This window comes from Mus caroli, unplaced genomic scaffold (genome assembly GCF_978045245.1).
Source record: "Mus caroli unplaced genomic scaffold, Mus_caroli_1 scaffold_7, whole genome shotgun sequence".
Lineage (NCBI taxonomy): Eukaryota > Metazoa > Chordata > Mammalia > Rodentia > Muridae > Mus > Mus caroli.
The window spans coordinates 131,887,790-131,910,553 of NW_028227262.1; the positions used below are offsets into that span (position 1 = coordinate 131,887,790).

A 22,764-nucleotide genomic window follows, 5' to 3' on the forward strand; every position below is an offset into this window, starting at 1 on the left:
AGCCTCACCATCAACTCAAAGCTGCACATGCAGGCTGGGACAAGTGACACATGAAAGACAGAGGAGTCCCTGTGTGCTCCACACCCAGATGGGTGTGTTAGCAACACTGCGCACAGAAAGCTCACTTCCTCTTCTCCTGCTTTCCACCATGTACAGACACCAGGAGATGGTACCAGACACCAGGTCGACCAGCACCTTGATCTGGAACTATGGCCTCCAGAAAGAGAATAAGCAATTTTGCATAAGCCACCTTGTCTGTGTCTATTTGTCAAAAGTAGTACTGAACTCATCAGGCACAGATGGTCAGGATTTGACCAACACCTCATAGCTGACTTCTATTCCCAGTTTTAACTTCGGGCTGACCAGACAAAACCATCTTTGCATGACTCTGTATATCCACTTATACTTGGTCAACATTGAAGCTTCCAATCCCAGCGAAAGCGAAGCTTCCGCTGCTTCCCCGCTATACAACATCCTGTTCCTGTGCCTGCCTTTGAGGCTCTGCCATGCACAGGTCATGGTTGCTAAAACCCATGTTAGCAAGCTTTGAATGGAAAGTAGTCTTTACTTGTCCTTGCTTGGGTGTTCTTCACTCATTTCCGTGACGGGAAACAACGGTCTTCACTCTTTAAGTGTGGTCTGCACAGCGTGAGTCCTTTCTACAGAGCATATCCTGAGAGAAGTGAAGGGAATAAATAGCTTTACCTAGGGGAGATGGGAAGAACAGCTGGGGTGAATGGAAAGTATGCTGTGGTGAATGGCAAGTTCTCCCCCAAACTCAACTAGCCAAAACAATTTAACAAACAAAACTCAAAAGAGGGGAAAGCAAACATTGCCTTGAGCCATACTCCTCATAAATGTCAAGACATTCAAAACCAAGGACAGTCTAAGGAGACATAACCATTATGCAAAATGGCATATGGTATCCAGGAACAACAACAAAAAAAAATCACACAAAAACTGAAAAAGAAAATCTAAATAAAATATGAACTTCAGTCAATAATAATGTCAATGAATTCACTGAAACAAATATCCATGAGTTTGCTGTCTTACAGGCCATGTACAATGTTACTAACAGGACACACTGAGTGTGGAGCACGCAGGAACTCTACACTATCCTTGAAATTCTTCTGTAATTCTTAACATGTTCTAAAATGTGGTTTAATTCTAAAAGATGAGAGGAAATATGAACAGTCACAAATCGTTAGTACACCTCTTAAAAGGGTTGTAAGCCACCTTGCTATTACTGAGTCCTACATAGCATCCTATCCTTTCCTATATGAGTAAAATCCATTGGAGTTTAAATAATTTTATTGAGCAGAATGGGCTCAGATATGAGCCACCAGATTGTGTCATGAGCCACCCAAGATTCCTAGAGCCACATTTACGAAACCACATGGGAATTCCTAGAGCAAGGCCCAACTGAACAACTCAAACTGAAAGTTTTTTCTTATCTCTTTCTTTGGTATTTGTGGTTGCTTGAATAAGAATGGTCCCCAAGGCGCTCTTATATTTGAATACTTGGTCATCATGGAGTGGCCCTATTTGAAAAGGTTCTGGAGGTGTGGTCCTGTTCGAAGAACTGTGAGAATTGGCTTTGAAGTTTCAGAAGCACAAGTCAGGCCTACCCATTGATAGTCATTCATTCTCTCTCTCTCTCTCTCTCTCTCTCTCTCTCTCTCTCACACACACACACACACACACATAAGGATTATGATGTAGATATGTGTGAACTGGAGATGGAAACCCCATAGTCTGTTGTTATTTGCATTTTTTAAGATTTATTTATTTATTATATGTGAGTACACTGTAGCTGTCTTCAGACACTACAAAAAAGGGCATCAGATCTCTTTACAGAAGGTTGTGAGCCACCATGTGGTTGCTGGGATTTGAACTCAGGATCTTCTGAAGAGCAGTCAGTGCTCTTACTGGCTGAGCCATCTTTCCAGCCCTGTTATTTGCATTTTGACTGGTTATGTATTTCTGTGATGGCTTTCATATGCAGAGAAAAAGAAAAGAAAGGAAAGAAAAGAAAAAAAGAAAAGAGTAGAAAAACCTTCTTTGGTGAGGGTTGAGAGCTACACTCACATGTTGGGCTCTCTTACACACCTAAGTTGCTTCTAGTTATAAAAAAATTTTAATCCAGCAACATGGCTGCTCTGGCAAGGGATCATATCCAAAGGTGTGATAAAGCCAGAATGCCCTGGATCACAATATGATCTGGCTGAAATATATACATGCTCTTAGTATACACATTTAATCCCTAACAGTGAAGGTAAGGTTAATTTGTAGAAGGAAGCAGCAAAGGCAATGTGGTGTGTGATGTGTGTATGGCAGTTTTACCTGGGCAGTTTTACAGAGACAAGTGACAGAGGGAGCAAGCTAGACACGGGTGAAGACAGAATGAACCAGAGAATGAGAAGGAGCCAGAAGATTAGAACACATTGCCAAAGTTAGTATGAGGCAAGATAGAGCAATTCAGTCAGAAGCCGAGAGAAGCTAGACTGAATCAGTCATCTTGAAAGATTAGATTGTTTGGTGGCTAGAAGCTTCCAGGTCTAGGCCTAGGGACACTTAGAACAGAGACAGAAATGCTCTGGGCTCAGCCCCAACCCTGTATTCATTCACACAGCTTGGGTACAGCTTTCATCTGATTCCATCATCTGAGGAAATAAAAGCAACATTTACATTTAGCCATGATGTTTTATCACAGCAATAGAATCCCTAAGATACTCACTGACCTACAAGTTCCTTTTAAGCTTTTTAAATCTCCACAAGTTTGCTTAACACTTCTGAAAGACTAACACTCAAGATCTTTTATTAGACTTGGAGATCAACTTGGGAACCAGTGTTAGAATTTTTCACAGAGCATTTCTATAAAGAGTATACATTCAGTTTCCTAAAATTTAGAGGAGGAATATAAATGGTCTCTCAGATGTGTGTTGCTTTATTTTGCTATGATACACAGTAACTGCCGTAAGCTGTAATGGCCATAGCTGACAAAATACTGAAAGAGCATTCTGGGTCTATCAGTGTCTTATTTTAGCCCACAGGGAAGTGCAGGAATCACTGAGAGGGACAGAAGCTATATTTAAATGATGAATAAGAGTAATGCATGAACAACTACCCTGTCCCATAGTAGCATCAAAAGAAGTTTAATTCTTTCCTCTCTTGGAAAACTCAAAATCCTTTATAGATGTCTTTATAATGACAATGAGCTACTGGGGGAAACTATCTTATGATCAGTAAAGCCATTTATTAGTATAGATCCAAATAATCAATAACCCATTAACCTAACTTCTTTGAGGTTAACAAAAACATGTAGTGTAAATGTTCTAATATTTTAATCTATTATTTGAATGTGCAAGCCAAGCCTATAGAATACAAGCTTCTAGAAAAGCCACCTATTATAATGTACTGGATCTAAATAGTATTTTGTAGTCTAAAAAGCACATTCTTAGATTGAAGACGTAGTGAATGCTTATAACCCAAGCTCTCAGGAGACAGAGACAAGAGGAACAAGAGAACAAGGTCAACCTGAGTGATACTCAAGACTCTTTCTCAAAAACTCAAATACCAAGGAAGGTCCTTTCTCAATCATTTTGGCATCTCATGTGATTTACAGTCTGGTCAAAGAACCAATTCTATCATCATGCTGAAAGGCAAGTGTCAGTCACAGTCTCACAAATACTAAAATACCCGAGGAGAGGCCTATCACAGGCTATCTTAGATGGACACACACCCTATAACTTGTGGTCTTTGTGCAGCTGCACATTGTGACTTCCATTCCACGCCCTGATCTAGACAGTCGCTGAGCTGTTCAGAGCCATTTCTTCAGTCATGTTCACACCATCTCATTCAGGCTCCTTCCTCCCACTTAGAAATTCCTACAGGGTTACTCCAGTGGTTTCTCCTCTGAAAACCATGGGTTCTCTGCACACAGAAGTGCTTTTTCTTCCCATATCTGTGAACTTTTGACTAATGACCTCCAGGAGAATGCTCTAAGTTTCAACTGTGACACCAATAAGCTCAGGGTTGAGTACTGAGTATTAACAATACCCTTGTGAACTAGGAAAAAGGAAAACCTAGGGTTTTAATGTGAAACAAGAAAGGGTCCTGAGTGCCATCCATCTCAGAAGATGTCCAGTCTAAGTCACCTCCCTGGCTATGTTTCATCAGTGGACAATGAAAAATCAAAGATTAAGAAGTCACAATCCCTGCACTCCAGCTTTCCCAAGTAAACTACTGATGTGTTATCTTTCCAAGGTACTACAACAATCTATAGTGTAGAGGAAGCACTGAGTGCCATTGCTTCTGTCTTCCTGTGTGATGTAGTCAGCACCACTAAAGTGACCAAATAAAGGACTCTACATGAGCAGAGTGGACAGAAAGCCAAAAAAAGCTACATGTGAATTTGAAGAAGGTCAAGGTGGTCAGATGGTATGTTTTATCCTGGAACTATCAAAAAGATAAACATATTGAGACAGATTCACTTCACCACACTTGCAGAAGGTTCTAAACTCGGGGTTCTCCAGGACATTCAAACAGGAACTACCAGAAGGTGGGAATTGGCCTGAGCAATAGTCACAAAGAGCATTCAGAAGTTCCCAATGAAGTGGTTATATGTGACAAGGGTAGCCAAGGTGTCTTCACTTCTGTCACACCCCTCATCTTGAGTCTGTTGATTCAGATGAAAGAAAAAAAAAAAAAAAAAAAAAAAGCTCTGCTCACAGTGTGTTTTTGCAACAGAGGGATGATGCACATTTAAAAGGACCAGATCTGCATGCACTACGATTCAGGATGCAGGCATTATGGCAGACCTTGACTGGGGTGCAAGTCAGAAGCCAGTGTCTAGTATCGCAACTGCTACTGTGGGGCCTTGGACATGGGAACTTAAAGATGCCACAGTGCCACAATGTAAGAAGTGATCTCGTGAGCTTACATGTAATGCCTTAGAAAGCTAGTGCTGGGAGACAGGTATTTTACATTCATTTGCTCTGTTGACAGTTCTGGATTAGAACATCTTAAATATCTCCCATCCCTGTGGGTATATACAGCACATCGATGCCTTTAGGGACTAAACATAATTTATAAGAAATACTTTGATTCTGAACTTGAACTTACGGCATATATTAATGAGAGAGCTGGCACACATACCCACATCCTAAAGACAGGAATACGAATACGTCCAGGTGGTATTAAATATTATAAAACCATGCTTATGTCTGAAAGTAAAGAATGAAAAAGGAGCATTTTAAAGGTTGCAGACTGGTGTTTCTCCTATGCCACCAAATCATTTTCAAAGTAGAGAAAGAACCTGAAATAAAGTACCATAAATTCAAAATTTAAAATGGAACTGCAAGGAAATCTGTATTTGACCCAAGGCAAGTGAGCCTCAGAATGAGAAGGCCAAGTGTGTGGGTCATCACTCCGAGCCACCTCTGGATAAGGCCTCAGGATCAGGGACTCTGGTGCTTCACTTACCATGCTCTATGGGGAGAACTGAGAGAACCACCCTCACCCAGTACCTTGGATGTGGATTTCCTGGCTCCTCCTAGTGCAAAAGAAACTATACCATCCCGTTCTTCTGAGCATTGCAAGTTATCTGACTCTAAAAATAGAACTGGCATAGGAGTATCATCACTTCAGAAGAACTCAACTCAGATATCCTAATCACCAGGTAGATCAGGTAGACAACTCAATCTCCTCAAATCACAACGACTTCTTTTAGTGTTAAAGACAGACTATCATACAAAATGAAAGCGATGGAGCTCTGGCTTGTTAGTTAGGTGGCACTCTACAGGAAGGTTGGAGCTCTGGCTTGTTGGGTGGTACTCTACAGGAAGGTTGGAGCTCTGGCTTGTTGGGTGGCACTCTACAGGAAGGTTGGCGCTCTGGCTTGTTGGGTGGCACTCTACAGGAAGGCTGGAGCTCTGGCTTGTTGGGTGGCACTCTACAGGAAGGCTGGAGCTCTGGCTTGTTGGGTGGCACTCTACAGGAAGGTTGGAGCTCTGGCTTGTTGGGTGGCACTCTACAGGAAGGTTGGAGCTCAGGCTTGTTGGGTGGCACTCTACAGGAAGGCTGGAGCTCTGGCTTGTTGAGTGGCACTCTACAGGAAGGCTGGAGCTCTGGCTTGTTGAGTGGCACTCTACAGGAAGGTGGGGTCTTGTGGCGCGAGAAGCTTCTGAATCCTGACTGCCATGTGAACAGTTCAAAGCTCGGAAAAGAAGTCCAGCTTTTACTATCTTTCTTTTAAAAAGACCTCAGAAGGAGATGATACTGGCCTCAGCACATGTATACTTGTCAATGTTATAAATGTTGTGTAAGAGTATCTTTTTAAGATTTATTTATTATATGTAAGTACACTGTAGCTATCTTCAGATACTCCAGAAGAGGGAGTCAGATCTCCTTACGGATGGTTGTGAGCCACCATGTGGTTGCTGGGATTTGAACTCTGGACCTTTGGAAGAGCAGTCGGGTGCTCTTACCCACTGAGCCATCTCACCAGCCCAAGAGTATCTTTTTAAAAGCAAAGCAATCTCCACCAACTGCTCATCCTCACCCATAAACTGAGCTGCTTTGCCATTAAAACGCACTTTTAAATGTGTTTGCTTGCATTGTTAGGACAGCATTCATTTTATTTTGAACAATTTTTACACATACAAAGAGAATACCAGCAACATTAAGGGATATAAGCACATTTCTACAATCCAATCCTGGAAGTGCAACGGTAATAAAAGCAGGCAGTACTGACTCATCTAAGAACCTGATGAAGACTAACGCCTTGTCTCTCCTTAGCTCCAGTCAGCAGATTCCTCTCAATGCAACCATTTGGATACAACTGTTATGTAGAGTTCCTGTTTGCAGAAAGCACAGTGCATCTGAAGGCATTAGTGATCAAGACAGCATACTAGATGACACAGAAAACAAAGGTGCAGACATCAGAGGAAAATAACTGAATGAAATGTCTGTGTCCAAATGAAAACCAACAGGAAAAACTCAGCTTCAACAGGCACCCATGTATCCAAAAGACTGAATAAACTAACCAGAAGATTAATTATTAATTGAATACAAGTCACAGGGAATTAAATGGACCAGTACAAAGGTATGAAAGTATTGTGGCTAATACTCCAGGCTCTGCTCTCCTTAGTGCTATCTGCTATCCCACACAGACTGCAAAGCAAACCTATAAAAGAGATGTCACTGCCCCCTCCTGTATAAAGGAATCTTATGAATTAATTTGTCCACTTACCCTAACACTTTGGAAACTGAAATTCGACTGAAATCTTCTTGTTCTAAATACAATGCTCTAATTTCATCACAGCTGATGTGCACTCCTCCTAATGCACAGTATTCAGTGTAGAAAGGAACACTGGAGTAAAATTGTCTATGAAGCAAATCTCTATAACACCAAAACTATTTCCCCCAGGCTCCTAGGACTTTAGAAATGGTTCCTAAAGTCAGAAATGGAGACAAGAAAATATGTAACATTCAGTGAATTCTTTTCAATCACCTCACATTGTATTTCTGCGTGGTGGTTAGACTTCACTTGCCACAACATCATCCTAAAAATTTCCCAAACAGACCTTCCTCGGCTCTCTCTCTTCCATACAAACACAATCGTAGCCATGGTGGTAAACCCCTAAACTACACCTCGTAGTATAAGATACTTTACTTTGTAAATCTCTGTGATTGACATTCCAGGCTATGTTACACAATCAGCTCCCGAGTTCTCTGTTATTGGTGCTGACATTTCCACATTATACTTACAGAAAAGACTAAAACAGTGATCCTTAACTTCTACCACTAAATAACGGAGCCAAATAAATTAAAAATTTGGAAACCAGTAAACAAGACAAACAAAGTCCCTGCCTTCATAGGCTTACAATCATGTGGAGAACAACGCATCCATTTAATAAATCAGAATTATATCCAAGTGTAGTGCCGAGCGTGGTGGCGCACACCTTTGATCCCAGTACTTGGGAGGCAGAGGCAAGCGAATTTCTGAGTTCAAGACCAGCCTGGTCTACAGAGTGAGTTCCAGGACAGCCAGGGCTACACAGAGAAACCCTGTCTCGAAAACAAACAAACAAACAAACAAACAAAAAAGCCCAAGTGTAGTAAGTGCTGTGCAGGAAACCCAAAAATGTTGAAGTGATAGTGACAGAACTTTACACTCACATTTCAGACAGGGTCAATGGGGAAAGAACTGTGAAAGAAGAAGCTGGAGGCAGAATTGTGAATGGTAAGGAGATTGCCATCCAAAACTCAAGTGGAAGGGCTGGAGAGACAGCTCAGCAGCCAAGGGCACTGGCTGCTCCTCCAGAGGACAGGGTTCAGTTCTACTGTAGCTCACTATGGACTGAAACTCCAATCCCAGAGGATCCAATGCCCTCTTCTACCTCCATAGATACCAGGCATGTAAGTAGTACACAGTCATAAATACATGCAGGCAAACATTCATACACACACAATAAGTGTGTTGGCTAGTGTTCTGTCAACTTGACATGAGTTTACATTCGCATGGAAGGAGGAAACTCAAGTCTAGGAGATGTCCCCAACCGATTGGTCTTTGGAGTATTTTCTTGATTAAAAACTGGAGTGGGCCCATCTCACTGTGCGCAGTGCCATTCCTGGGCAGGGGATCCTGGATGGTTTGAGGCAGCTGTTCAAGTCAGTAAGCAGCATTTCTCTTTGTCTGCCGTGTCAGTTTCTGCCTCCAGGCTCCTGCCTTGAGTTCCTGCCCTGACTCCCCTCAGTTGTGGACTGTCACCTAGCAGTGCTAAGATGACATAAACTCTATACTCCCAACTGTTTTGGCAATAGTGCTTTTGCACAGCAACAGGAACCTAAGACAATAAGCATTTAAAAAAATGTTTTAGATTTATTTATTTATTATATGTAAGTACACTGTAGCTGTCTTCAGACACTCCATTAGACGGAGTCAGATCTCGTTATGGATGGTTGTGAGCCACCATGTGGTTGCTGGGATTTGAACTCCGGACCTTCGGAAGAGCAGTCGGGTGCTCTTACCCACTAAGCCATCTCACCAGCCCAAACAGTCTAGTTTTTTCTTGTGTTTTGGTTTGGTTTGGTTTGGTTTTGTTGAGACAGAGTTTCTCTGTGTATCTCGGGCTGTCCTGGAACTCACTTTGTAGACCAGGCTGGCCTCGAACTCAGAAATCCGCCTGCCTCTGCCTCCCGAGTGCTCGGATTAAAGGCGTGCGCCACCACGCCTGGCCTAAAATTTTTAATTATAAGAAAAAAAATCGCTCGCTCTTTTGCCTGCTTGCCGTGTGGGACTGAGCAACTGCTAGATCCTTGAACTTCCATTCACAGCTACTACTGAACCATTGTTGGGAATTAGACTGCAGACTCCAGCCCCAATTAAATGTCCTTATAAGAGTTGCCTTTGGCTATGGTGTCTGTTCACAGCAATAAAACCCTAAGACAAAAGTTGGTACTGGTAGTGGGGTATTGCTGTGATAGGCCTGGCCATGCTTTTGTTTGGAAGAATGTGGATTTTGGGACTTTGGCTTTGGAAAGCCATGGAATGTTTTAAGTGGGGCTTAATAAGCCAATCTAGTAGGAATATGGAAGACTTTGTTGCTGTGAGTGATTTGAACTGCGCAGACCTGGCCTAAGAGGTTTCAGTGGAAAAGAACTTCAGTGTGTGGCCTAGAGACTGATTTGTATTATTTTGGTGAAGAACATGGCTACTTTTTGCCCTTTCGTGAAGAGCCTGCCTGAGGCTAAGATGAAGAGACTCAGATTAATTGCACTGACCAAAAAAAGTCTCAGAAACGCCAACCATAGTCTTTGTTCTCTGGTTAAGTCTCATGATAAGCTATATAGTTCTAGTATTAAAGGGGCACCAGGAAGTGAAATTGATATTGATATAAATTGAAATTTTATATCAAGGATATTAAATTGAATTAATGGAGTGGTGACCTTGGGACAACATCCTACTAAATTTAGATCCATGCATGGCGGTACACACTTTTAATCTCAGGAGAGAAAGCCAAGCAGATCTCTGAGTTCAAGGCCTGACTGAGACAGATCAAGTTATAGGTGAAAAAAACCTTAAATTCAGGCATGGTGGTACACACCCTTAATCCCAGGAGACAGGCATGCAGATCTCTGAGTTCAAGGTCAATCTACAGAGCAAGATCCAGGACAGCCAAGTTTAGGTAGAGAAGGAGTTGACAAAGAGTAAGCTAGTGATAATGTAACAGAAAATTGGGCCATGTTCCAGCCCCAGCAAGCAGTAGAACACGGCAGTTTCGGCCATGTGGCTCTGGCTTTAGAATCAAGAACAGAAGGGCCTACTGGGGCGATTGATGCTGGTTAGTTGGAGCTAAGAAATTAGTGATTTAGAAGAGACCAGCATCATTGTGATGAAATTTTCTGGGAAGTTTTTGTTTGGTTTGGTTTTTTGTTTTGTATTTTTGGGTTTTTTTGTTTGTTTGTTTGTTTTTTGTTTTTCGAGACAGGGTTTCTCTGTGTAGCCCTGGCTGTCCTGGAACTCACTTTGTAGACCAGGCTGGCCTTGAACTCAGAGATCCATCTGATTCTGCCTCCCAAGTGCTGGGATTAAAGGTATGCACCACCACTGCCTGGCTAGGAAGTATTTTCTGAGAGCACAAAGAAGCTGTGTTCCAGAGATAGGCAAGGCTGTATGTACCTTGTGCTGTAGCTGTATTTAGTAATGTGTAAGTCTCCCAGGTGGTACTGGTTTTGAAGGCAGGAAGGGATCATGAAGAGCAGCTGAGGCTTGGCACTGTGAGAGGCCAGGGACAGTCACTGGTGAAGGTGCAGCCTCAGTTGTAGTTGATGGCCCGGGACTGAAGGGGTCATGCAAAGGAGTTGAGGCTTGGCACCACAAAGAGAGCCTATAAGAGGCTATTGGTGAAGCCTAGTTGCAGAGGAAGACCCCAGTGTATTGGAGATGCCAGTACCATGGGATGATCACCAAGAACAGCAGCCGTAGTGGAGTGGATCACCCTGTGCCTAGAGTGCTACAGAGGGCAGAGCTGGAGAAGTGACGCCAGCCCTTTGGAGGAGCCCAGAAGATCATGTGTGGATCTAAGACATTGAAACAAGAAGCTGTGACATTGAAGCTGCCTTGGAGAGCCCAAGATGCTAAAGATGCCAGAGCTATAGGGTATCTCCTGAGGAAAACTGTTAACAGGGAGTGGAACCAGCCCAGGAGAAATTAATTTGTTATAACTATCAAAGATGAAAAAGGAATGGATCCCCAGATAAGGCAGTCTCTAGATGGTCCATCCTTTCGTCTCAGCTCCAAACTTTGTCTCTATAACTCCTCCATCCCATAATCAGCCTCCAAACGATGACACCATTGCATACATTAGCAAGATTTTGCTGAAAGGACCCAGATAGAGCTGTCTCTTGTGAGACTATGCCGGGGCCTAGCAAACACAGAAGTGGATGCTCACAGTCAGCTATTGGATGGATCACAGGACCCCCAGTGGAGGAGCTAGAGAAAGTACCCAAAGAGCTAAAGGGATCTGCAACCCTATAGGTGGAACAACAATATGAACTAACCAGTACCCCCCTGGAGCTCGTGTATCTAGCTGCATATATATCAGAAGATGGCCTAGTCAGCCATCAGTGGAAAGAGAGGCCCATTGGTCATGCAAACTTTATATGCCTCAGTACAGGGGATCGCCAGGGCCAAGAAGTGGGAGTGGGTGGGTAGAGGAGTGGGGTGGGGGGAGGTATGGGGGACTTTTGGGATAGCACTCGAAATGTAAATGAAGAAAATACCTAATAAAAATAAATTAATTAATTAAAAAAAGAAAAAGAAAAAGGAATGGAGATCTGAAGACCACTTTGATGTCAGACATGGAGATGCAGAGTATGCAGTGTGCCCAGCTGGTTTTCCTGTCTTGTCTTGGGGATTACAGCCAAGTGATTGCATGAATATCAGAAGAGACTTTGAATTTTGGACTTTTAACATTGTTGAGACTGCTATAGACTATGGGAAGTTTGGAAGTTGGACTAAATGTACTTTTTTATTATGCTTTTGCTAGGTATGGGCCCCATAAACTCAAGTATTTGAACAAGCCTATGGAGGCCAAGGAGTGGAATGTGATGGTTTGTGTTTGGCCCAGGGAGTGGCACTATTTGGAGGTGTGGCCTTGTTGGAGTAGGTGTGTCACTGTGGAAGTGGGCTTTAATACCCTTGTCCTTAGCTGAGTGGAAGTCAGTATTCTGCTAGCAGCCTTCAGATGAAGATGTAGAACTCTCAGCTCCTCCTGCACCATGCCTGCCTGGACCTATGAACCTGTAAGCCAGCCCCATTAAAATGCTGTCCTTATAAAAAAAGAAAAGAAAAGAAAAGAAAAAAATCAATTCAAAAATCATTCTGACAGAAGGAATAACAAAAGCAAAAGCCACAGGTTGAGCATATTTAAGACAATTGAAGAGTCCCAGCTGTGTCAGGGATGTTTCTCTTGAAAGTATTGGGAGAACAGACAGAGGTTCAGACTTGAGGGGGAGGAAGGGTTCAGATCATCAGGCTTTTCCAGTGCAATGAGAAGCCATTAAAGAAAACCATATGGAATGTGGAGTTGTAGTCACTAAGAATTGAGAGTCAACGTGAAGAGAAAAAGGAATGTATCTAGGTTCATAAACATGCTTGCTGCTACACTCTGAGCTCAGTGAAGTCCATCTCAAGACACTGGCACAAACACTAATGCAAGAGAGAGCAGGACCCTTGGAGACCACAGCAGTGAAGTCCATCTCACGACACTGGCACAAACACTAATGCAAGAGTGAGCAGGACCCTTGGAGACCACAGCAGTGAAGTCCATCTCACGACACTGGCACAAACACTAATGCAAGAGTGAGCAGGACCCTTGGAGACCACAGCAGTGAAGTCCATCTCACGACACTGGCACAAACACTAATGCAAGAGTGAGCAGGACCCTTGGAGACCACAGAGTTATTATTTGACATGTGCAGAGTTAGACACTTGAGAAAAGGCCATCAAAGCATCCTATTGCTGCATTAATGTGTGAGAGAAATATTTCCAAATGTAAAGGAGATGAAGACGTATGAGTTACATGCAAAACTCAAAGCTGACTTGAATTAGAATGCTGTGCTTTTATACATCAATGAATAGATTTGCAACACCTATCAAAAAATGTAAGTTTTCATGGCAGCCTCTGACCTCAATCTAATGCTAAAAAGTTAAAGAGGGGCCCATACCCGGGAGTCTCTCTATTCCATTGTTCTACTCCTACCTCACTATGCATACCCTAGCTTGTATATGGATTGAGGCAGTGAACAGTAAAAATCTACTAAGTGCAATAAAGTAATAAGAAGACGAATAACTGAAGTCCTGAGGAAATGAGAAGGCATGTATACAGAGAGACGCGCACACAAACACTAACAGAGTAGACATACAACCCTTAAAAAATGCCAACATGCCTCTCAATAATACACCGTGAGACAGGAGGGAAACATCATTCAGTTGAAGGGATCAGAAGGTAGCATACAAGCTTGCCCTTGAAGGGTGGGCGTGGTTTTCAGTCAGAAGAATGGTTTTAAACAACTGCAATGAGGCCCTCCGGAAAAGAAATCTGGGATATCAATCAATTTTGGAGCAACCGCCTCCAACTTACAGAAAATCATAACTGGGTAGTAACTAATATGATTCAAAAACTATGAGTTTCATATCTGTAGGCATTATCATAATGCAAAATAATTTATAATTTAAGTAACTGGAAGCTTAGCATAGGCTTCTGCATTACACTTGTATTTTCCAAACAGAATAAAATAAGATTTCAAAGCTCTATTAAATTTGCATTTTTCAACATTAAATTGGAAAATTACTTTAGCTCATTAATACAAATGATGGCAAAGGTGCATACTGCTTTACAGGTATACTGTGCACGGTGTTTAAAGTGCAGTGCCCAAAACCACACAGCATATGGCAGATGAGAAATTGCTCTGCATAGCACAATATAAAGTAAGTGACTTTTATTTCTTTTTTTTACAAACCTATTGTTTTTCAAAATAATACCTATATGAATACTCTAGTTGGAAATAAATTTTCTGATTTTCTGGAAAATTAATTCACTGGAAAACCAACTAATACTAGGTCTTTGGATATTTTTTATAATCTTGCTAAAAGTTCATCGTGTTTTCAGAAACTCATAAAACCATGTAAAGTTTCTCCATTAACTTCAGAGTTAAGCATTGAAGCTAATCGGTATTAATTCTACCTTCATTTTCTTCCCTGTCATTTCTCAAATTCATTTCCCATTACCAGAGTTTCGTTGCCTCCGTGAGATATTCTCTGCAAGGTCTGTATTTATCATCAGAACCCTGTGGGATTCTATGAACTGTACCCAGACCTTTAGTGCCACGAGGAGCCAGCTAGGATGGAGAAAGTTAAGAAGAATAAAAAGAAACTGTGCTGTGCCTTGCAAGGAATCTAATAATTATTTCTGTGTGGGAAGCTACCAATGAAACAAGAGGATCTGTTTTAAAATTATAATTGCTCATCAAAGTCCTTTTGTTTTATTGTATTAAATTCTACATGATTTCACGGTTCTCTAAATCCATCCTGCACTTTCATGTTTATGTGCATCTGTGAGGAAGGTCCATGCCTCTGATGTCCCAACTCAGAATTAGAATTCTCCTCACTCTCAGGGGCTCTGCTCCACTTCACATTATAAGAAAGTGCACTCATGTTATAAATTCTTGTTTAACCTGACACACACTTGTACATCTTTCTCATCATAGTACCTATGACACAGTGTCCTATGCAAAAGCAGCAATGAAGAAACTAATTGTGTATACATAATTATGTATGCAATGTAATTGCATATGCAAATCAGCACATAAGTATATAAAGCACACTTAACACACTCTAATGAGGTTAAATGATTAAAGTTGCCACATGCAATCAAGACATTGAAGACTATGCCAGAAGACTAAGAGAGCTTGCCAAGAGATCATCACTCTCTCTGTTCAACTATACCCAATCCCTCAGTCTCCTCCCTGGCCCTGCCACAGATCACCAGCTGCAGCCTCCCTTCCCCCTGCCCAGGTCTCCCGTGCTATACTACTACCTACTACCTACTACCTAGTACCTACTACGTAGCACATGCTACCCTACCATCCCTTCCTTAACTTCCTCCCCCAACACTTCATTGTATTCCAGCTTCTAAAGCCAGAGGCACTCACTCAGTCTTCAACTGAGAAGGTCAGTAAAACAGGCAACATACAAACATCACACTTTGAAAATCTGGAGAGGTAACAGAAACCAAGGAAAAAACACCCACCCAACAAAGAAAAACCCAGAAATCAGCACTTAGACCTTTAATCACCTCAGACCCAGATGCCTAGATGCAGCATAAGGACACCATCAGTAACAGCCAGGACACTATGTCTCCACGAGAGCTCAGCTATCCTACCACAGCAGGCCCTGACTATTTCAACATAGCTACACACAAGGAAAACAACCTTAAAAACTAACTATATCAAGATGATAGCGGTTCTTAGACAGAAAATGAAAAAGAAAATCCCTTAAAGAAATCCAGGAAAACACAAACAAGCAACTGGAGGAAATGAATAAATCCCTTAAAGACAGTACCCACCCCCCAAAAACCAAACAAACAAATAAATAAATAAGTATTGAAAAAACAAGACTCGGAAAATTCTGGACAAATGTGTTTCCGACTCTAAGAAAACAAAGATGCCAGCCCAGACTACTATGCCCAACAAAACTTTCAATCACCATAGATAAGGAAAATAATATTCTGTGATAAAGTCAAATTTAAACACTATCTATGTGGTGGTTTGATCATGCTTGGCCCACGGTAAGTTGGCACTATTAGGAGGTGTGGCCTTGTTGAAGTAGGTGTGTCTTTGTTGGAAGAAGTACATCACTGTGGGTGTGGGCTTTGAAGCTTTGCCCAGTGCAGAAAAGACCATCCTCCTGGCTTCCTTTAGAATAGTCAGTCTCTCTTGCTGCTGCCTTCAGATCAAGATGTAGAACTCTCAGCTCCTTGTCCACCACCATGCTTGTCTACAGGCTGCCATGCTTCCTGCAATGGTCATAACTGATAAAATCTCTGAAATCTCTTGAGCTACAGTTACACAGTTTAAATCACCCTCAGAAACACCACCTTCTGCTAGTACTGCCCATTAAGCCCCACTTAAAGCATTCCTGCTTTCTAAATTTCCAAAATCCACATTCCTTCAAACAAAAAGACCCAGACCTAAGTTCACATATCTAGGGACACCTAATTTTTGATAAAGAAGTCAGAAATATATCCGGGTGGGGGGGAGGAGAAGACATTTTCAATAGATAATGCTGATTAAACTGGGTGTCTGCATGTACAAGATGCAAATAGATCCATATATTTATATCCCTTGACAGAACTCACATCCAATGGATGAAAACCCTCAACATAAAACTAGACACACTGAGCCTAACAGCAGAGAGAGAGAGGAGGCCTTGAGCACATTGGTACATCATCAGGAAAATGAAAATCTAAAACAGTTTGAGAATCTATCTTACATCTGTCAGGATAGCTAAGATCAAAAACGCAAGTGACAGCACATGCTAGCAAGGGTGTGGAGCAAGGGGAATACTCCTCCATTGCTGGTAGAAGTGCAAACTCATACAGCCACTATGGAAATTAACATGGCAGGTGCTTCGTAAATTGGAAATTGATGGGGGCTAATGAGATGGCTCAATGGGTAAGAGCACACTGACTGCTCTTCCAAAGGTCCTGAGTTCAAATCCCAGCAACCACATGGTGGCTCACAACCACCCATAATGAGATCTGATGCCCTCTTCTGGTGCATCTGAAAACAGCTACAGTGTACTTATTTATAATAATAAATAAATCTTTTTAAAAATTGGGAATTGGTCTACCTCAATAACCAGCTATACCATTCTTGGGCATTACCCAAGGGACATTTCATCCTACCACAAAGACACTTGCTCAGTTATATACATTTTAGCTTAATTCATAATATCCAGAAACTGGAAGCAACCTAAATGTCCCTCAACAGAAGAATGGATAAAGACGATGTAGCACATTTCCACAATGGAATATTACTTGGCTATTAAAATGACATCATGAAATCTGCAGGAAAATAGATAAAACTAGAAAAAAAAACAATAAAACAACAACAAAAACATCCTAAGTGAGGTAACTCAGACCCACAAAGACAAAATGCTATGTATTCACATTTAAGTGGATATTAGCCATTAAATAAATGGTAACCAAACTACAGTCCTTAGACCCAGGAAGGTTAGGTAAAGAGGTAGGGCCTAGGGGGGATGCATGGAGCTCCCTGGGAAGGGGAAATAGAATAGATTTTGTGAGTGGACTGGGGACTAGTGAAGACATGAGAGGGGAGGACTAGCTGGGGGGAGATGGGATGAAGAAGAAGAGAGTGGGAGAGAGCTGAAATTGGAGAGCATTTGGTGGGCAATGTGGAAACCCAGTCCAACAGAATCTTCCAGGAATCCCCAGGGAGATCCTAGTGAAACTCCCAGGAATGGGAGATATAGAATCACAACTGGCCAGCTTTTGTAGCCAGGCAAGGCCTCCAGTTGTGGACTGGGTTGTTGGCTGATGGGGTCCCATGTACATCCCCAAACAATCCAGGATGATGCTAGGACAGAGGGTTGCTCTCCAAAAGCTAATAGTGCAGCCCCATCACTGAGGATAATATCCACACAGTTCAGGTACCATAGAGAGGTCAAGCTGCATGTGTTACTGAAAGAGAACTGTGGGCACCAACCCAGCCACAAAACCTTCGTCCAACAATCAGTTCTGCCTTCAAGATGTGCTGGGGCAATGGTAGTGCCGACTTTGTGAGAGTGGCAAACATTATTTAACTTGAGGCCCACTCCATGAGAGAAAACCCATGTCAGACACTGCTTGGATGGCCAGGAACCAGAGACTGGATAGCCCAATGACCTAGGGTAAAACCAAACATGACTGATTTAAGAATTTTTTAAAAAAAATTAAAAAGAAATGAAATGATTCCTAATGATATTCTGCTATATTCACACATCGGTCCCTTGTCCAGTCGTCATCAGAGAGGCATCCTCCAGCAGCAGCAGATAGGAACACATGAAGAAACAGCCACGACCAGACATTATGAGGGAGAGTCGAAATTGGAGATCTCTATGGGATCCCTCCCCTATGAGATAGGGGAAGCTCATGGAAGATAGGGCTGAAAGATTATAGGAGTCAGAGGTGGATGGACGACACCAGGAGAGCATGTCCCACTGAATCAATTAAGCAGGGCACATGGGAGCTATTCATAGAGACTGAAGCAGCAAGCGTGGGGTCTGCACGTGTCTACATCAAATCCTCTGTGTATATGTTGTGTCTGTTAGCTTGGTGTTTTTGTGGGACTCCTAACTGTGGGAGTAGGTGTGTCTTTGACTCTTCTGTCTGCTCTCGGGACTCTTTTGCTTTTGTTGGGTTGCCCTATCCAGATTTGGTATCGGGGCTTTTGCCTTGTCTCGTTGTATTTTGTCTGGTGGTTGTCTCTTGGAAACCTGTTTTTCTTCTGCTGGAAGAGGGCAGGTGAGTGGATCCAGGAGAGCAGGGGTGGGGAGAAGCAGGGAGGAGTGGTGGCAGGGGGATCTGTGGTTGGGAAGTATTAGATAAGACAACAATCTATTTTTTAAAAAATATTGAGGGGAGCATGCCACATATCCAAAACACAATGCACAGCATGCAAATCAGAGTCCACTCCCATAGTGCACAGCAGGGCTTGAGATGTGGACTTCATGGCTCCTAGTTACCACATACCTCTGCCTTACTTCAGTGACATGGAGGTCTGCAACAGCTGCAGCAACTCTAAAAAGCAGCTCTCGACCCAATGGCATCTCTGCGTTATCACAGGAGGAGAGAGCACCACAGAGTTAAAGAGCAACAAAATTAGTTGAGTTAGGTACAGTGGTGCACACCTTTAATCACAGCACTTGGGAGGCAGAGGCAGATAGATCTATCTCTATAGGTTTCAGGACAGGTGGCAGCAAGAAATCCAGTCTCAGAAACAACCACAAAGGAAAGAAAGGGTAGGTAAGGAGGGGAAAGGAGAGAAGAGGAGGGGAGGGGGAGGAGTGGAGGAGAGAGAGAGAGAGAGAGAGAGAGTTGGGTTGGACTGGACCCCATTTAGAGAGTTCCCTGCAAAGACAGGCTTGACCACTGGAGGGCGGTTACTTGGAGCTGTGCAAGCCAGCCAGCAAGTTCTTTCATTATAGAAAGTTGTTTCCATGGGAAAGAGAATTTGGCAAGAAAAGGAGGGAAATACGTTGACAGGAGTCTCTGGCCGTCTTCCTACAAGAACTTCTCACTTTTTTCTTAAAAGGGAAGAAAAATGCCATCCAATGTCTCACACTGCCTTTTGAAAAACCTAGTCCCGGCTGCGGTGGCTCACCGCCATTCTTGGCTATATCAAGAGCGGTGCTAAATCCCTTCCTCATCTACTACATTCTCACAGAAATAGCAGAAAGATGAATACTCTCCACGCGCTTCTCTTCTCATCCCCCTTTATGACAAGAATATGCACAAAACTCTCCAGGACAAACTGAGGCCCCGCACCACAGAGAAAAAACCCTAGGAAGGAACAAGCCACAGCCTGGCCCATCCTATGCTGAAAATCTCAATTAGAAAGGTCCCTGTGCAAACTACCTGTGAGAAATGTCAAGTCTAGTGTTGCTTGGGGCTGGGGGAGATCCCAACTCTCTTCCTAAAAAATCATCTCTCTTCTTAATCCTTCCTGTCTGTTCTGTCTAAAGTGTTAGTGTGTGGCCTCTGTGCCTTGCATATAATTCTGTTTGGATGACTATTTAACCTCCTTTAAGGAAATGAGAAATAGAGACGTGTTCTGAAATAAATATAACTATATTATGCAAAATTCAAGTTTTTAAAACTTCTACAACAAATTTTCTGGAAGGAAAAAATTTGGAAGTACCTTCCTACAAATTGGTGATAAAGATTCAAGTTTGTTTAAAGGACGGGTCTTTGAGACTAGAATCTATTCTCTAGTCACCAGAGTCACAAGAAAAAAAAACTAACCCTAAAGCAGTAGTTCTAAGCCTTCTAAATGTTGTGACCCTTTAGTACAGTTCTGAACGTTGTGGTGACCCACCGACCATAAAACTATTTTCTTTTTTCTTGCTACTTTGTAATTGTGATTTTGCTACTCATAATGAATATATCTGACATGCAGGATATCTGATATGCAAGCTCCAAATGGGTCACGACCCACAGGTTGAGAATGTCTGTCCTAAGGCAAGGAACACAATAATATGACAATGTGACAAGCAGTCACGCTAACAGATTTAAAAAAAAGAAAAGTGGGATCTTCGGAATAATCAGAGCCAAACAGCTTAGCATCCTCTACGTTAGGATGAGCTGATTCTATGTGCAGAATTCTGTCTGCCTCCCAAAGAGACCATCCAAAGGATACTATGAAGCTAACATAGTCAGCAACAGGTTCACATTCAAGGAGGTTTATAATGTTAAACAAAATGAGTACATTGTGGCAAGCATCTAAAAGAGTCCACTTCCCACCGGTCCCCCATTCCCAGTTACGGTCATAGGAAATTCATTTCCAACCTTGGTATTGTAGACCATGCAAATTAAAATAACAGAAGACAGATATATGTGAATGTGTATCTATGTCTGTAAATAAGTCAGAACTGTAAAGACTTCCCAGCGTAGTGTGCAATAAAATTTGCAGACTGAAAGGGCTGTAAGCCTTCCTTCAAAGTGCATTTTGTTTCTGAATTGTCTCTGGGGTGTCCTTAGCCTGAGTTTGCCCTCCTTGGTTTTTAACATCTGGGGAGGCCTGCTGCAAGTTTATCAGGATCACAGTCACCACATGCACACTTGTTTAGCCCCGCGCGCTTTAGAGAGGGCTCAGCCGAGAACAGGACAACTTCAGCTGGGGACGTCAGACATTCCAGATTCCCCGCGCGCGGTCCGCGTGTCCCCTCGACATTCCGTTGGGTGACCTGACACGTCATCCACGCTCCTAGAGAGACCTACGGACATGCCCTCCCCGTCCACACCACAGCGACACCCTCCGGGACAAGGCTCTCTCCACTCGCGCGCGCCCTCGGCCCGAGCCACGCGTGGGCCCTGGCGGCGCAGCCCGGAGCAGGACCTGCCTCCTCGGCGCGGTTCGGACGCTCGAGCGCCGGCGAGACTCGCGAGCTCCCGGGGCTCGGCGGGGACTCGCGGGGACGTAAGGGGACACTCCGCGCGCGGAGGTGGGGGTGGGACTCGCGAAGGCCGCGGGACTGCGGCGGCCACCTGAGGCGGCGGGTCCCGGAGCGCGCGTCCCCGCCGGCCGCGACCCCGCCGCGCGACTTTGCACTAACTTTCCCGGGGCGGGGGAGGGGCGGCCGAGCGGAGCCGGGCCGGGCCGGGCCGGGCCGGGCCTGACCTGTGCTCAGGTTGTCGTTGATCCTCAGGGGCACCCTCAGGATGTAGACCAGGAAGAGCACGAGGAAGAACCACACGGTCCACAGATAGGTCCACGACCACACGATGCAGGACTTGAGCTGCTCCAGGAAGCCCGCGCCCGCCTCGGCCATCTTCCGGCGCTGCTGCGGGCCGCCGCGGCGCTCGCTGTGGGCCGGGATGATTCACCCGCCCGAGGCACGGCTCGAGCCGCCGCCGCCGCCGCCAGGGCCCGGCGTCCCCCGAGCTCGCCCGGCGCCCGGATGCGGCGGGAAAGCGCGCGGCCTGCGCTCGGAGCCCCCGCCGGTGGCCTTCGTGGAGCGGTCACGTGGGCCCGGTCCCTGCACCCTCCCGGGCCATTTATACTTCTTCTACTAGTATTTTAGGAGGACAGCCCGGGCGCCGCCGAGGGAACCACTGACGTAACAGCTCGCGGGTGTCGTGCGCTTCCGAGAGCCGGGCGTGCTCCACACACTTTGTAAGGTCTCGGGGAGAGCCTGCAACAGTTGCCAGGTCCTGGGGTGATAGGCGGAGGGAAACTGAGGCCCAAAGCGTTGCTAGGTCTACCTTAAAGTGGAGTCAGAATTCGGTTGCAATCAAGGTTTCCAGGACGTAAACAAGATTTCCAGGAGTCTTAAAGCTGTTTCTCGCAGGACTGGAGAGCTAAAAGGTATCAATGAAATCCAGACGAGCTAGAAAAGATGCACTCCTGCTCAGTAGGCCTGAAGGGAAATTTTGTTTCCCTTTGTGCTAGCTTCTGTTATTTGTTTTGTTTTGTTTTGTTTTTCCCAAACAGCACGGTGAAGGGTTTTCCAGAAAAACTGACAACATACGTATTTCTTTTTCTTCCTATTTTCCAAGTGATCGCCATTCAAACAAGTCTTTACTCGTTTTGATTTTTGTTTTTAACATGTAAGCAATTCCCTAGTTTAACTTTGGCGTACTTCATCTGAACCTAATGAAAAATGAATAAAAATAAAACCACATTATGAGCATTTTTCCCACGGTTGAATAAAATAGCATATTTTACACAAGGCTATCTCCTAGTCTGTTTCTTGACTTTTAATGTATTCAATGTTAAATGAAGCAAACGCAGGGCTTTTCCAACTATAACCAAGACATTAAAATTCATCACTGAACAGCTTACCTTATTATAATTTTTATATTGCTCATGATTAAGCTCAAAATGGGACACCTTGTGCTGGCGTGCTGGCTGCCTTGAATGGAAGGGAATTGGAAAGGTCTCAGAAGCAAGGTGTCTCTGAGCTCCTGTCCTTTT

At 43.6% G+C, this 22,764-nt stretch overlaps 1 protein-coding gene across 3 annotated transcripts in view; it reads right to left on the reverse strand.

Annotated features, from left to right (window-relative positions):
* The window catches only part of St7 (suppression of tumorigenicity 7), a 240,051-nt gene extending 217,963 nt beyond the window's left edge, over positions 1-22,088 (reverse strand). For 2 of the 3 annotated variants that reach the window (XM_085840808.1, XM_029478333.2), the window contains exon 1: positions 21,469-22,088. In XM_085840808.1, coding sequence (XP_085696934.1) covers positions 21,469-21,619 — 151 coding nt within the window. In that variant the 5' untranslated portion in view covers positions 21,620-22,088. The remainder of the gene's footprint in view (positions 1-21,468) is intronic. The other variant, XM_021164295.3, reaches the window with a different exon arrangement.
* Positions 22,089-22,764: the final 676 nt, after the last annotated feature.